General features: G+C 36.1%; 1 protein-coding gene across 1 annotated transcript in view; it reads left to right on the forward strand.

Moving 5' to 3' along the window:
- The first annotated feature begins 480 nt into the window (after positions 1-480).
- LOC112686544 overlaps positions 481-15,564 on the forward strand; it is a 33,936-nt gene continuing 18,852 nt past the window's right edge. Inside the window, exon 1 of the mRNA XM_025558920.1 lies at positions 481-1,065. Coding sequence (XP_025414705.1) covers positions 762-1,065 — 304 coding nt within the window. The 5' untranslated portion in view covers positions 481-761. The remainder of the gene's footprint in view (positions 1,066-15,564) is intronic.

Genomic DNA, 15,564 nt, shown 5'->3' on the forward strand with positions numbered 1-15,564 from the left:
CGAAAGGCACGGGTGCAAGTTATGCTCAAACATTAGTGTTGCGGTTGAAACTTCGACAGTGAGAGCGGTCGACGAACATTCGGCGGTCCCGGCCGTGTCGCGAGGGGACGAACGCGGTAATGTTCGGTGTTTAACCGAGTAGGATTCGTACGCGTCATCGGAGTAGTGTTCTTTTCTTTCCTCCCGCCGCCTCGGCGGACCAATTCGCGTTGCGCCGCAGCGGGCCGTTACGGCAATGATACGTATCGTGACCCGCCAGCCGTAATCGTAGCGATTTATCCGCCGTACAGGTACGCGCGGGCGTAGTCCGACCGATGATAAAAACCGTCCCGAGGTGTTGACGGGGGGGCGGCGGCGGCGGCGGCGGCGGCGGCGAAACGAGCGCGACGACTACACGCCGCGCGTCCGCGGTTCCCCCGCTCCGCTCCGTCGACGTCGCCGAGGAGACCACGTGCCGGCCGTCGTTCGCGGTGCCGCGACGGCACTGCTCCGACGACCGCCGTAGCTGCAACACTCGCGTGCTCGCCGCCTTTTCGTCCGCGTCACCGCCCCCTGTCACCGGCGACCGTTGCCGCCCGTACGCTTCCCGTGTTCCCGTTTTTACACACCGAGTCCCGGCCGTCATCCCCCGTTCGCTGGCACACGACGATGCGCATCGGGAACCCGTTGTCCGCCGCCACCACGTCCGCGACGTTCTGAAAAAAAGCCGTCCCGGGGGACTCGACGACGAACGACCGCCGCGCGACCGCCGCGCGACCGCGATGACCACGGGACGCGCCGGGACCGCGGTCGCCCGTCTGCTGCTGCTGCTGCTGCTGTTGGCGGGCACCGCGTGCCGGGCCGCGTCGTTCCAGTGCGACGGCGGCGGCCAAGTGAACTTCGAACTGCTCAACGGGTACGCGGCCAGCCCCGCGGCCAAGCACGCGATGCGCGAGCAGTTGGCCCTGTTCACGTTGCCGCAGTGCATAGACGCGTGCAAGTCCGACGACCAGTGCGCCGCGGTCACGTACGAGACGGGCGCGTGCGTGTCGTACGCCGCGGTGCCGCAGAAAAACGCCAACTCAGGTAAATGTTACGAAATAACTTAATGGGTTTTTCCGATTTTTTCATCGCGAGTCGTGCCCCTCGAACGGTGCGCAACCGGAGAAAGGTCGTGTCTCTTCTCGGCTACCGTCGCGCGTTCCGTCTTTTCGAAATTCGTTTCAACGAATTCGCGATCGTTTTTCTGCGCGTAGTCATTTTTGAAAATCACGGTATTTCATTTCCGGCTTGTCGCGGAACCTTTTTCTCGGCTGGTCCCGACGAGCTGCTGACACGGCAAACCTAATGTCACTAATATGTAAACCGGTCGAGATTCACAACACTCGAAGTAACACGCGCGAAGTGGTGCGATTTCCGTGAAGGGCAACGTACAGCGTTACAAGCATACTGCGCTGGATCACCAACACTACACTTGAACAAATCGTTGTTGGTTGCCGGTAGATAATACTTTTATACTTGTTCCGTACGGCTCTTAGCAGCAACTACCTGTATGCGTTCCGTACATCGCACTCGTACATTTATCGAGGACATGGCTTCTGAATAAAATTAAAAAATCCTAATAAACCGGATTAAAGTATTAGGCACTCAGCTCTTGATGTACCATCTTGATGTAAGCCATCTTCACGAAACACTACTACTATATGGATACCGTCGTTTAGAGTAGGTACAATTAGAATAACCGATATCATCGTTGTCCGTTGTATAACCCATAAGTTTAAAAAAAAAAAAAACCTTTGGTTTGTACGATTCTCGCGGGTAACAGTTATTGTTTCCTAAATAAACGTGACGTAGTTTCAGGAGATAGTATGGTAATAAGCTTAATAGCAATACGTAGGTGTATTGTGTACATGTCGGTAAGAACCATACTTAAAAATAAAAAGCAAATAATATAATCATGAAGTCTGTGTCATAAGATAATGCACCATATTTCATCGTTTACTTTACAGTTTAAACTTGTTGTTAGAGTCAAGCATCTTACAATGTTTTCTGATCATTAGAATTTTATCACTACACCAGTAAAAAAAAAAAAAAAATAACGATTTATGATTTTTTTAATTTTCAAATTCATTTTTATGGATTAATTATGTCTTACATTTTAATTATGAAAATTCAATAATTATCATAGTTTCACGAGGTTGATTTATTATTATCATAAATATTTTAATTTCGCGAAATGTTAAAAAAAAACTTTCAGTGTTAAAATGTTATAAAATGTATTTTAAATGAATGAAATATGGAAAACTTTTCATCTTTTTAATCTGAATTATCCGAATATTTAATGGATAAATAAATGATACTTACGAGTAAAATTAGCTAACAAAACTACCAACAATCAAGCGATACATTTTTAGTTGTGTTAATAAAACGTGTAATTTTTTTATTGATTTTTTTTTTTTTTTTGATAAAATAAATTGTATTTAGTTTTTTTCAAAGTATCTCATTAAATCGAAAATGTAATGAGATTTAATTTCGAAGGAACTAGTGCCGAAATTAATTTTAATTTTCTTTAAATTACTTTATTAAGTAAAAAACATAAAAAATTCGAATATCTTTGGGTAAGTTTTTTTTTGTTTAGTTTCAGTTAAACATCATTAATAATTTCATGTGTTACATAATAATTAATGCAAAGCTAACCAGGTTTTGTTCTAAGTATAAGTAAAAAACGGCATATTTTACTCAATTAATTTATTTAAAGAAATTTGAGCTATGACATAACAAATTGTTATTATAAATAATAAAGATTACTTTTATTAATTCAGGTATAAAACTACAATTTACAGTTTTTATTTCTTAGATCTAAAAATAATACATATTAACTAATATATATATATATATATATATATACCATCTACTGATATTTAACAATCTGGATTTCATATTTTATGCTAACTCTCAAATAAATTTTTAATTTTATTGTTCATTGCAAAGTACTCATATTAGATTTAAAATGTTTAATACTATTAATAATTTGAATGGTTTTGATCCATATTATTTTTGTAAATTTATTGACCTAATACTATAATTTTATAAGTTTCTCAATATACAATAGTACAGCTAATCCTCGAGTACCTAGTTGAAAATAGCCCGGTAAAAAATTAATTCATCTTTAATTTAAAGCTTTTACCTAATAATGTTTTGGAATATTTTGGAGTGTTTCTTTTCATCATAGGTAATATTTATGTTACGTATTTCCAAAAATAATTTTTTTTTTCTATATTTTGATGTAAAATAGATTTTGTTAGGTACCATCGCGTTTGATTTCATAAATACATTCTAAGTAAGCGTTATTATTCGATTTTAGATTCTATATGGGATGGGAATAAGTAATTGGTTTATTATAGATTTTTTCTCCAAAATAATTTCCTTGGCAATAAAAGTAGTTCATACAGATCCTAAGTACGATTCTAAGCATAAAGAAACATAATAGAACCAACTATTAAAAATTGGATACAAATGTTATTTGAATTAGTCACCCGAATAAATATGAATTGAATATATACTTAATTTTAAATACTAATTTACATGTGTATACATGAATAGATATATTAATAGTATCTCAAATAGTACAAATTGTACATTATGTATACGTAAGTATTACAAACCGTACGATAAATATAGGTAATATTTATTTTTATTTTATAACATATTTTACTACATTAATTTATTATACTTTACGACGGGATTATAAATAAAAACTGTTTGCACGAAACGTCATAATTATTATATTTATTCAATTTTATAATCTAACTGTAAAGAACATTAATAACGTCTCTAGATATTAAAATATAATATTTTATGTTGACTACTTAGAAAAATCTAAAAGGCCATAAAATGTACATCCGGATCGGGAATCCGGGTCTAACTCTTCCAGATAAATGTTCCACAAGAACGTCCAAAGACCATTGGACATCATAAAATTATTATTTATTATTGTTGTTATCAATTTACAAATCAATTAGATGTTTCTGGATACATCCGCACAATGAAAATATATGACACAAATATTTGTTAACTATAACTTCTTAATTATCACTTTATTTCGGATATAAAACAAAAGCGTCGAATACATTTGGTGAGTTTTGCGTCAATATTATATGATACTACACGTGATACCTAGGTAATATTTACATTATTTGCTAAAAGTATGACACGAATAAGGTGACAGTGTACTATATTTAGCATTAAAATGAACGTGCGTGATTTATGAAGTACAAAAATGATTTTAAATAGACGAATTTGAGTTTAATAAATACTAATAAATATTACATTTATATTGTGTTTATAAAGTATAAATAGAAATTTGCTATTATGAAAACATTTTGATCGCGAGAAACGGAATTATTACCACTTTATATTTGACCGTTTATCTTGACGATTAGAAAATTACACGTTTATCATGATTCGAACGATTTTTATAAGAAATATATATATATTTATGTATACCGAATTATCTAATGTAGGTAACGCGTCACATCAAATATGTTATGAACATGTTTTTATGAACGATTATTATATTTTTTCGGTCGTATTATTATTATTATTATTATTTATTCTTCTTTTTTTTTTATCCAAGTATAAGGTTGTACTCGTTATAATAAATAAAGCATTTTATAACGTAGGAATTATTAAAAATTATTATATTCTTTAATGTAGGATAAGTGCACCTGATTTCGGGAACACGCGTAAATGTATATAGTGTATTCACTGTATAGGTATTCATTTCTCTAACTTATAATCGTCTCGCAGTCTGCATTCACGCTCGTACTTGGTAATTACCCATAAACTAAATTCTCGTAAGGATGAGACGTTTATTTGTTTAACGTTGTTTTTTTTTAATTTTTTTTTACTCGGGTCTTATGCAAATTCGCAACGATCTCGAGTGGAAACCGTCCTCCGCTCCGTTATAATATAAAATATCCGTCGCGGCTGTTTTAAAATTGTGTCACATAGGGCGGCTCAACATACGTGACGACGTGAACGCATTAAAAACATAAAAACTGGACGGTCGCTACTTGTCCTACTGTAAATCACCGAATAATATCGCCTATCCGTTACAAAGCGCGAACCCGTTCCGTGAAGAAACCCTAGCTTTGCCACAACACGGTCGTCGACACCACCGGTACTCGTGCGCTTTATCGGATGGGTACAATCAGTGGCGTATATAGGTTTTCATTTCGGAGGGGGCCGATTATGTATTTGATTTTTGGGTGGAAGGGAAGGAGGAAGCATACTATTACGAAAAAAATTACTTTAACACTATAAGACTTCTCGACTGTCTTTATACCATCAGAGAAATAAGAAACTCAGTTTTTTTAATGATTTGTTATTTTTTAAAAGTATAAAAACTACATTGTAATAAACAAATTTTTTATTACAGTCACTCAAAATTCACCACATATTTTTTTAAAAGAATAAACATATTTTATAAAGATAAAATTTTAAATTATCGCATTAGCAACATTCTCAGTGTCGTGACAAATTTTCGAAAACCCCCAGCATTAAAACCTAACCAGCATTAAAACATATCCATGTTAAAAATAACAATCTTTAACAATGATGTTTTTCATTTCGGAGGCGGCCCGGGCTCCCTCCCCCCCTCCTCCCATTAAAATACGCGTCTGGTAAAAATCGAATTTCCTAACGAACCACCGTAAACGCGCGCGCGGTGACGTGACGTGTATATTGTTGTAGCCGAAGAAGGCCAACAACGGCGAAATGCCAAAACTCGAGTTAACCCGCGCGCGCACTGCCAAGCATAACCCGTCCGGTTTTTCGGAAAAAATCTATTTCAAACGTATTCGATACGTAACGGACGAATGTGATTTATTTTTGAGCCATCAATAATTTATAATCGTTTTATTTGGAACGGTCATCTGATCTACATACTACTGCACAGTGCGTGTATTGGTAATGTGCGTAAAAACAAGTGTGCAACACCGTTATCGTATTAGAACCACCGTGTGGCGGCGTGCAGGTACGAGATGAGTTAGTGAACACGGTCGTCGGTCATTTGAAAAACGACGATTTGCACCGGAATAGTAGAAGTGTAAAAAAAAAAATACAGTAGGTACACACAAAAAAAAAAAAACACGTTTAATGTGACGAGACCCAAATGGACTTGGTCGTAAAGCGCGCACTACAGTCGTAAAACATGAATTGTTCTCGCACAAGCGACGGAATCTGGACCGAAATCGCGCCGGTGTCATCGTACGGTTACTCGGCGCGGACAATAATAATAATAATAATAATAATTATTATTATTATTATTATTATTGAACGTAACGTCAGGTACGAAGAGGATCGGTAAAAAAAGCGTCGCGCTCGCAGAAACGGTCGTAACAACAACAATGATATTCGTACGACGAGCCGGTAAACTAGGTGGAACGTTTAGGAAATAAGAAATTCACCCGTGTGACGCAGAGGTCACCGGGCTGGACTTGAGAGTAGCGTCTACGCTGCGAAAAGAAAATGACTTCATCACGATGGGCAAGGATAATGGGCCCGTGTCTATCTAGCATAATCGGGCCAATGACTATTTTGTACACGCACGCACACGCGTTATATAAACATCGATTCAATTCCGTGAACAATGGAAAAGACGGACACTCGTGCGGCAGCATGGGCGTCCGAGGTTCGTGTTATTATTATCATTTTACGTATTTAATTACTCTTGACGCACCGAGTGATGGATCGGAATTCGAAGATCGTGTAAATACTATTACGAACAGCACATAACGAAAAAATCATATTGACATCGAGAACAAAGAAAAAGAAAAGGTTTCTGGACAACCAAAATAAAGTAATGCTTCTTGCAAGTGTAAGTACAGTCGTGCCCGGTAAACAATTATAATACGAAAACCACCAACAATACGTACACATATATTATGTGATATACATAAATAAATAAACAAATAATTTATACTTAGAAATAAGTAAATCCTTACTTAGCTTGGAATATTATTATATTTTTAAAATACAACCGATTTCCATTAGATATTAGTTCGCAATCCCTGTTTTTGAAAAATACTTTGATATCATGTACGAATACATTAATACACAAGTACGAATATTTGTGTATTAATTTATTTTAAAGAAATTTTTTCTTTTTTTATTTATAGCTTGATAATTTAAATCAAGTTTTATGCATGGTCTTTGTATAATTTTTCATCATATCTTATTTATCGATAAATTTTACCAACAATCGGGTGATTTGAATGTTTTATGTATCTCATGCGATTAAAATATAAATACATATGATATCACTTATTTATACTCGTGGAAAGTTTTCGAGAACTCCCAAAATTAATTAAACAAGTCAGAGCAATTACGAGTGAAATATATTTCCATTATATTTTGTTTTGATTAAAATGTTAATTTTCCATACATTTTTAGAAACGAGATATTTTCATAGGATGAAACATAATGCGGTATTTTAACGTCATATTAAAATAAATACATGCATTATATATAATTTTGTTGAACAAGAGTTAATTTCTTTTCATTTCGAACCTTGAAATATTTATAAAAAGTAACAAGGTCAATCGTATTACATTCTTACTGTATAAAATGTATGTGATGCATCTCAAAAAACATCTCGATAAACAGTTTTTTGTTAATGAATTTTCAATCGGTACTTTAAAAGCACTAAAGTTCCGTTCAGGATCTTTGGCAACGAATAACCTCGTTGCTTTTAAATTAAAATAATTGATGAGGTAAACGATGAAACCGTGTGCGGTCTTTAGTTTTTAGTTCGATTTATTTTCATCCCGGATTTCCCAAACGTCCGAACGTATCCGACGATACTTCCGGCGTCCCAAGAGCAGGTGGCGGTTACACGTCGCGGAGCTGCAGATGATCGTAAGAACAACGGAGACGTGAACAGATTTCGCGGTGCTCGTGAATTCCGCATAAACACGCCCAAGCCTATAGCGACCCGAACATCAGTCTTTCCGCACCGTGTGCCATACCCGAACGTGGTGTTTCATTTACGAGAGTCGATCCGGAGGTTTCCGTGTGAAAACGCAGTGGATTTTTGTCCGGAACGATTGGCCTTGACCGGGTCTACAAACCTACAGCCCGTGTGGTGTACGATGGTAAACATTATTTTAATTTCCGATCTGGTTAATTGTCGGGTAGCACGGTCTCTCGGGCGCGCGAGTGTGTTGGCTAATGAAGCTCGCGTGGTGTACGAACGGATATATAATACCATTATAACTGCAACATAATACCATTATGATTAATTGATTTGATCGGTCGTGATTCGTTATTGGCGGCCGGTCCGCCAATCCGCGTGCATACCTCTCTACGAGGTACCACGTGCACGTTACCGAACCAGAATTATGATGTTATTATTCAACCGAGTGTGTAACGAATGTGAAGATTCAACGGTTAATGTAAACTTAACCGTGTCGGCGATTCGAACCGTCCGCGGAAACGAGGCGACGGGACCGAGAACGGTAATGGAACAAACAAAATCAAAAATTACGCGGATAGTAAAATGTAACGTAACATAATATCCCAAACGGAAGAGAAATAAATACGCGGTCGGTTTTGTTTCATTAATTTAGGTTAAGTTTAACCGTCGTTTATCATTTGTTGTCTACTTCGTTACACGTTGTTTTAACAGTCGATTAGTACACGTTTATCGAATCGTATGGAACATATTATATTATGATTGGACCCGATACATTGATTTTCTGCCCCGTTTACGTATGTCAGTTTTCGTGTAAAACTAATCGGCGAAGATGAATTGAAATGAATAGCACCCTTGGACCAACATTTCACAAAAACTGGTCGTTTCCGATATTCCTGTAGAAGTCTACGTCGGAGAAACGAGTTTTTCCGATAACACGGTAGGGTTGCTCGGCTATTTGACCGTATTTGATTGCAGGTCGTGTTTATTGGTTCTCGACGACGCGTAATAATTGCGCAAAAAATTAAAATAAAAATAGGAAATAATTCTCGAGGAATGCAGAATCAAATGCAACTCACGGTATGATAAAATATTCAAACCGATTTTTAAAATTCGTTTTAGAACGTGTAATTTCCAATACGTAATAAGACGTATAATGTTCGGTGCCAGTTCTGACCGTCGGACTATCGATACGATGTCAATCGGACACGACTTCGACGCAAATCGATAGTATTATGTTTACGTTGTAATATATTGGCCGCGCCCGTTCGGACGAGTAGCAAAGGATAATTTAACGGGTAAAAATGCAATACGCGATTCGGCCCAATAACGGAATAACGTGATATTTCCTATTCGTCGGACGTTTACCGGCCGATTTATTTACATGTTTCTATTCATCGTCGCGTACGGTATGCGCACGTATGCGCACGTATTCGGCGGCCGCATTGTTATTATATTTACACAGGAACCCGTCCGGAATGAAATTATTAATGCACTTCAAACAGCTCGTCGTCACTCGAAGTCGTCGTCGTCGTCGGACTACATATTCACCTCGTAAAGTGTTTTATGCGTGCAAAACCGTATTCGTGCTCATACACGCACCGGAAGAATATTTATTGATCAGTTTGCGAATGGCACATGCCTAATTGTTGCACTTAATTGCTGCACCGTCCGCACTCCGCAGTGGTAAAACTCCGTCCGTGGTTACGTACGATTCGACGTACGTCTGTACCTGCGCGTGTAGCGTGTGAACGCGGAAGAAAGTGTTTATTTATATGTATATTTTTTTTTCCACGCAAAAACAATAAATACGTTTCAATACTACAGCGTACGTACCCAAGCAGTGTAACACTTTTTAAGCGCATTTCAGACGCGATACGGGTGCACTCGTCGGGTTCGTAGGACGGGCGGCGGTTCCCGAACCGCGTATTCCCATGGCCCCGTCGGACGCGAACTCAAAGGTCCATGGTAATACCGACCCGTCGAAAAAATCGGCAAACAGAATTGACGATATTACGTCCGAGAATCGTACTCGAGTTGTACTACACGTTACGGTCGAAAGTTTGCTTTCTGTTCGATTCGCATCGCTATCGAAATCGGTTTCTCCCCCGCACCGAGTTATGCAGCGCGGTAGCCTGCAGTTTTCGCGCTGCAAGTGAACGTTCTCCAAGAATCGTGACGGTACACGTTTTTATTATTGGCGAACGGATTCCTGGTGCACGTGTCCTCGCGTAGGGTCAAGGGTTGATGGCGTCCGTGCGCGGCGTGTCAGTGGCTTTGGTGGAAAACGGAAACGCAGAGAACGACAAATAATATTGTTACCACGCGCTACGCGTAGTGAACGCATAAGAATCGGCTGCTTTTGCGGAACGCGGTACAATCAATACGCAAAGAGAGCGTAAGGCTTAAACTGGAACCAGTGTCCGTCACCGCCGTCCATTTCTTTATAAGATTTATAAAATTACTTTTTTTCGTATCGTCTCTTAACATCTAAAAGAAACTGAATGCTAAATTGATAGCTAATAAAATCGTTTCAACTACTCTTTGTCGATTAACCTCACGCGAACACCCGTTAAACACTGAATATAAATAATCACTTTACTTATTCGTGTCGCTAAGTAATAGCATTCAAAGAATAGTACAATAATAAAAATGCAATTTTATTTAAGTATTTCTTTAACTGACATACTGACTACAGTGTCTTAAGTATCTAACTTTATCAAACAATTTACTAGGTCTTATATCTAACGTACAGATAAATATTCCTTTTACAGTTTATATTGTACATTTAATTTAGTTTTTATTAATTTTATTTATTTAATTATAGTTATAGATATTTATATTATAACAAGTTACGGGAAATTTAAATCAAAACAAAAGCTACTAACACCTGTGTTAGAAATATTTCATTTCCAACGATACAGAGTTCAGTGTATGATTTAAAGAAAACCAACTAATAGCTATGTAGTAACTACTATTTTACCGATAGGTACCCAAGTGTACAATGTAAACATAAATCCTATTGGGTTTGCGAAGCCATAAGAGATTCATCCCCCATAAATATAATACTCAAGTGCTATCTATATAAAATATTGCTTTTCATAGGTATTTTGTGCATAATTTATTTCTATTGGCTGTTAAACGTACTAAATAATTTAATGGTTTTTTATTGTATAAACGGGTTGAAATGGTGCAAGTCGCGTGATGCAAACTCTGTTTGGATTCAGCCGATTGTGCATGCACTGTTCTGATATGTATACTAGCGGAAATAGAAAAAAAAAATGTTCGCGTTAATATATGGGAGTCAATAATAATAATAATAATAATAATATGCAATTACTTAATCCCTAAGTCGTTTCAAATTGTTTGTCCGCGTTGAAACACACGCTAAACACCTCTATCATTATTTATTATTATTCTATTATTTGTTTATTTATACTTTAACCGTCATCCATTGCAAACTGATATAATGCAATCTGTTTCATGGATAAATTATTTTTTTAAATCTAGTTTCAAATATGACCCAAATTATTATGTACCTTTCGGTAAAAAAATCGAAAAAATTAAAAATCATGCTAGTTGTATTTATAATTAAAATAATTGCAACTTAATAAAAAAAAAAAATAAAATTAAAAAAATTTATAATAATAAAAACAGTTAATTTTACATCAGACGTTCTCCTTGATTTGATAAATCATGATTCGATCTATTAAAAGGAAACAGTTATTTTTTTTCATCGAAAAACGAATTTAATTACTTAGTTAATCGTTTTCAACAAAGACGACAGTTTTTTAATTTTTATCGTAAAACAATCACGTCTTACATAGCGGTTGGCACCAATCCACTATACATTTTAATTTTTTTTTTTTTTTTAATAAAATATGGTATAAAGTGTTTTTTTACTTTGGTCAAGCGAATCATGCAGTTGTGACATGATACGAACGATCAATTTCGTACGATTACAATATACGCAGACACTTAAATGAACTATTTACACGTCGGGTACACGATTTATAATGATACAAACAATAATTTTAAATAATTTATACAACGTTCTGATGGAAAATGACTGTGAAAAAAATGTCTTTTACGGACTTGCAATCATTGCGGTCGCAGCGAGTGTTTATCTTAGTAATGCTTACCTATTGAACAAATTAACCGGCACTTGTTTCAAATATTTAACGGTGCATATTATTACCTCCTTTAATGAATATATATATATTACCATCGTAGACTGCAGTGCTTTATGGCAGAGAATGAAATTGTGTTCTGAGTAGAAAACGTGTGATTTGTCAAAACATCATCGGCACAAATCACAGAAAATATAAGGAAAAAAAATTATACGTATATACCTACTAGAATTCCTATATTTTGAACATATTCGTGACATAGTTTCGATGGTATTCATCCTTACATTCAGACAATGAACTCCTCGACACACCTATACATGTCGGCATAGACAGCACGTCCAAAAATATTAAAAATCACTGCACGTCACATGATCGTATTGGTATCAATGTACAGTTCGATTACAACTTATAACGAATAAAAGGTGGACTCCAAACGCCATGCATACCTGTAGTCTTGTGCCGTTGTAATATATATATATATATTTAATGCATCGGACGTGTTACGAGTAATTCATCAGCCACGGGACAACATAATATTTTATATTATTTATTTATTATTGTGTTACCCACCTAAAGTATTATTATTGATAATACACGTCAAGTGAAATAGTGCATACACGGTTTCGTAGTACATAACGTTGTCGGACGTCTTGGCGAACCGTTTACATCGGTATTTTTGCTATTTACATGTACATTGTTATGTGTGAGCCGATTAATCGATTTCGCTGGAGTTCTCGCAGGTAACGAACGGAATATATTTTCCTTCTCTGGCCGTTACCAAGTCCCCCATTGTCTTCGTTAAACCGCGATCTAATCGATCAGTACAAATCGCCCGCGTAAAAAATCGTTTTCAAATGTAAAACAAATTAAATTATACAGATAGGTATATTTATATATTTTAATGTTAACGGTACCCTGATTTTCAGAATAACAAAAGTAATGTATTTTAGCCAGGATACGTCGAATAAATTAAACGTTTCGTTGTGTTTGCTTTCAATTCGTGTCGCTTGTGAATTATTCATAAATAAGCCTGTGAAAACTTGCACGTTTCAAGTTAATCTACGTGAAAAGTAATAATTCATACCTACAGCTCTGCAGGAACGACGTCCTCGGTACGATAACGTAACAGCTGAATGCAGTACGTGTTGCTCGAAATTGCGTTATACATCTTGCTATGAGATTTATTCATATTTTCGCTTTATTTTTTATCACACAGTCATCACGGAGTACAGTATACGTGCAGTGTGTGCGTGTGCGCACTTACGTCTATTTATCGATATGTCGAACGCAAAAGTTATGGAGGTCTCATGTTTTTATACTAAAACCGTACGATTTTAATAAAATTATTTCTCTATGCATAAATACAGCGCCGTCGCCAGGAGGGAGGGACAATGGGACCATTTTACCCCGTGCTACAATTTAGGATAATTTAAAGGGGCCCCCTGAAGTCCAGATTGATAAGAAATACTTATGGTTACCCATTAGAGATAATTTATAATAATATATTACTTCTAAACTATTTTTCTTTATGAAAAATTAATAAATTTTAATTAAATAAAATTAACTTTTATTTATATTTAAGGGCTATTCTACAGGCTACATTTTCAGTTATTCTAATTTCTGAATAATTATAACTGTTATTTATTATGGTTATTGCTGGTGTATGAAGAATGACATAGTTTTATCCAAATTTACTAAAAAATTCGCTATCGCAATTATCGATGCGACAACATCAAAGTTTACATTTTCCACGACTGTTTATAAATTATCTAGGAATAAATTAAATTTGTATTAGATGTGGTAACTGGTAATAGATTGATGAGAAATCATTAAAAATGTAATTCATTATATCGACGTATTCAAATGATCTTGATTGGTTCAGGTTCGGAAAACTATATTTACCAACATTTTACAAACATGGTATATATTATTTTTTATCATACTCGTATATTATTTTGATGATTTATGGGTCCCCAAATGAATTTGTTCCAAGACCTTTGGAAGAAGGCTGTGCATCAATACAATGCATTGCTGGGTGTAAATTCCTATAATTTAAGACAATTTTTTGTTGATGTGAAAAAATAGTAAAAATCCCAGTGATATTAAAAACCAGAATGGAGTAAGCTGTTCTCCAGTATTATGCTGTCCTGATCCTTTTCTCCTGTCACGTACATTTTTCCGTAACGTTTGTAAATGCTATACATGTTGCTGTCGTCCATCTGTCTGACCTTAGTTACCAATATGTCTTCGGCTACAGTTTCGATCCAAATGTATATGCACACGAAACTATTACTATAATAAAATGATATTCAAGTCAACGGTACGAGAATGCGTGAATTTATTGACCTAAGATAATCATTAGAAATTAATGGAGCAATATATGTCTCGCGGACGTAATGTTGCTTCAAAGGGCGTTCACGTCCGTTCTATAAACGTTGCGCAGAGCGTTAATAGCTTGTGTACTCCGTATAGTATTATTAGTAACTATAGTAGGCAGAGGTAAGAACGCAAACATAAAAAATAAAAAAATAAAAAAACGAGAAACTAAAACGGACAAAAGAATAAAAAAAAAAACATTCATTGTACACGGTGCATTATTCAAATAAGATCCGATTCAGTTAAATTGTTTAAAAAATAAAAAAAAGTGAACCAACATGACAGATGTTGTTGTCAAAAGTGGGTCACGGTGGACGGCGTTATGCGCAGAGACAGGATACTATGGAAAATCGTGATTGTATCATTACCGGCAATCGTCAATGAATTCGTAATTCCTTCACGATGTAAACAGCGCGAGTTGGTCGCGTCGCGGCACCTTACCCGTACAAACTATACTATTTTATACTAAATAAAAGCCGTTTTTATTACACGTCAACTCGAACAACGCACCCAGTCAATCATTTCACATAATGCATAATAGGTTAACGTGGAAAACATCGACGTAAATTATTATTAGTATCCGGTATGTACGGGTACACGTAGACATGTACAAGTTGTGGGCGCATGACGGACAATGATATTATACATCCTCCACCTTATTACAGTGCATAATTAATACAAGTAATATAATCCAATAATTGGATCCGATCGGTGTAAATGAATTCGAGTACAGAGTGATTTCTTTTAACGACGAACACGGTTTGAATTTACTTATTTTCTAAGAAATGAATATGATTTATGAAACGATATTTTTATACAATTCGAAGCGTGTACTAATGTATAAAAATATTACTTTGTATTTCACGACATTTTTGCACGAAACCGAAGTTGTAAACTGTATTTAAAGTTAACTTTCTTTTTTTTAATAGCCTTATAGATTTTAAAATAAATTTTCTAAAAATATCTTAGTATAATAGTCAAACCAGTTGTTAATTAGTGACTAATCAACTACAAGTATCTATAAAGTCTTGATGAGCGGAGAAGTATTACACGATGTTTTACACTCGAATACTCGTTCACAAATTATTAGCATAATCATTTTTA

The sequence above is a fragment of the Sipha flava genome, unplaced genomic scaffold (genome assembly GCF_003268045.1).
Source record: "Sipha flava isolate LNK unplaced genomic scaffold, YSA_version1 0_pilon_pilon, whole genome shotgun sequence".
In the NCBI taxonomy this organism is placed as follows: Eukaryota; Metazoa; Arthropoda; class Insecta; order Hemiptera; family Aphididae; genus Sipha; species Sipha flava.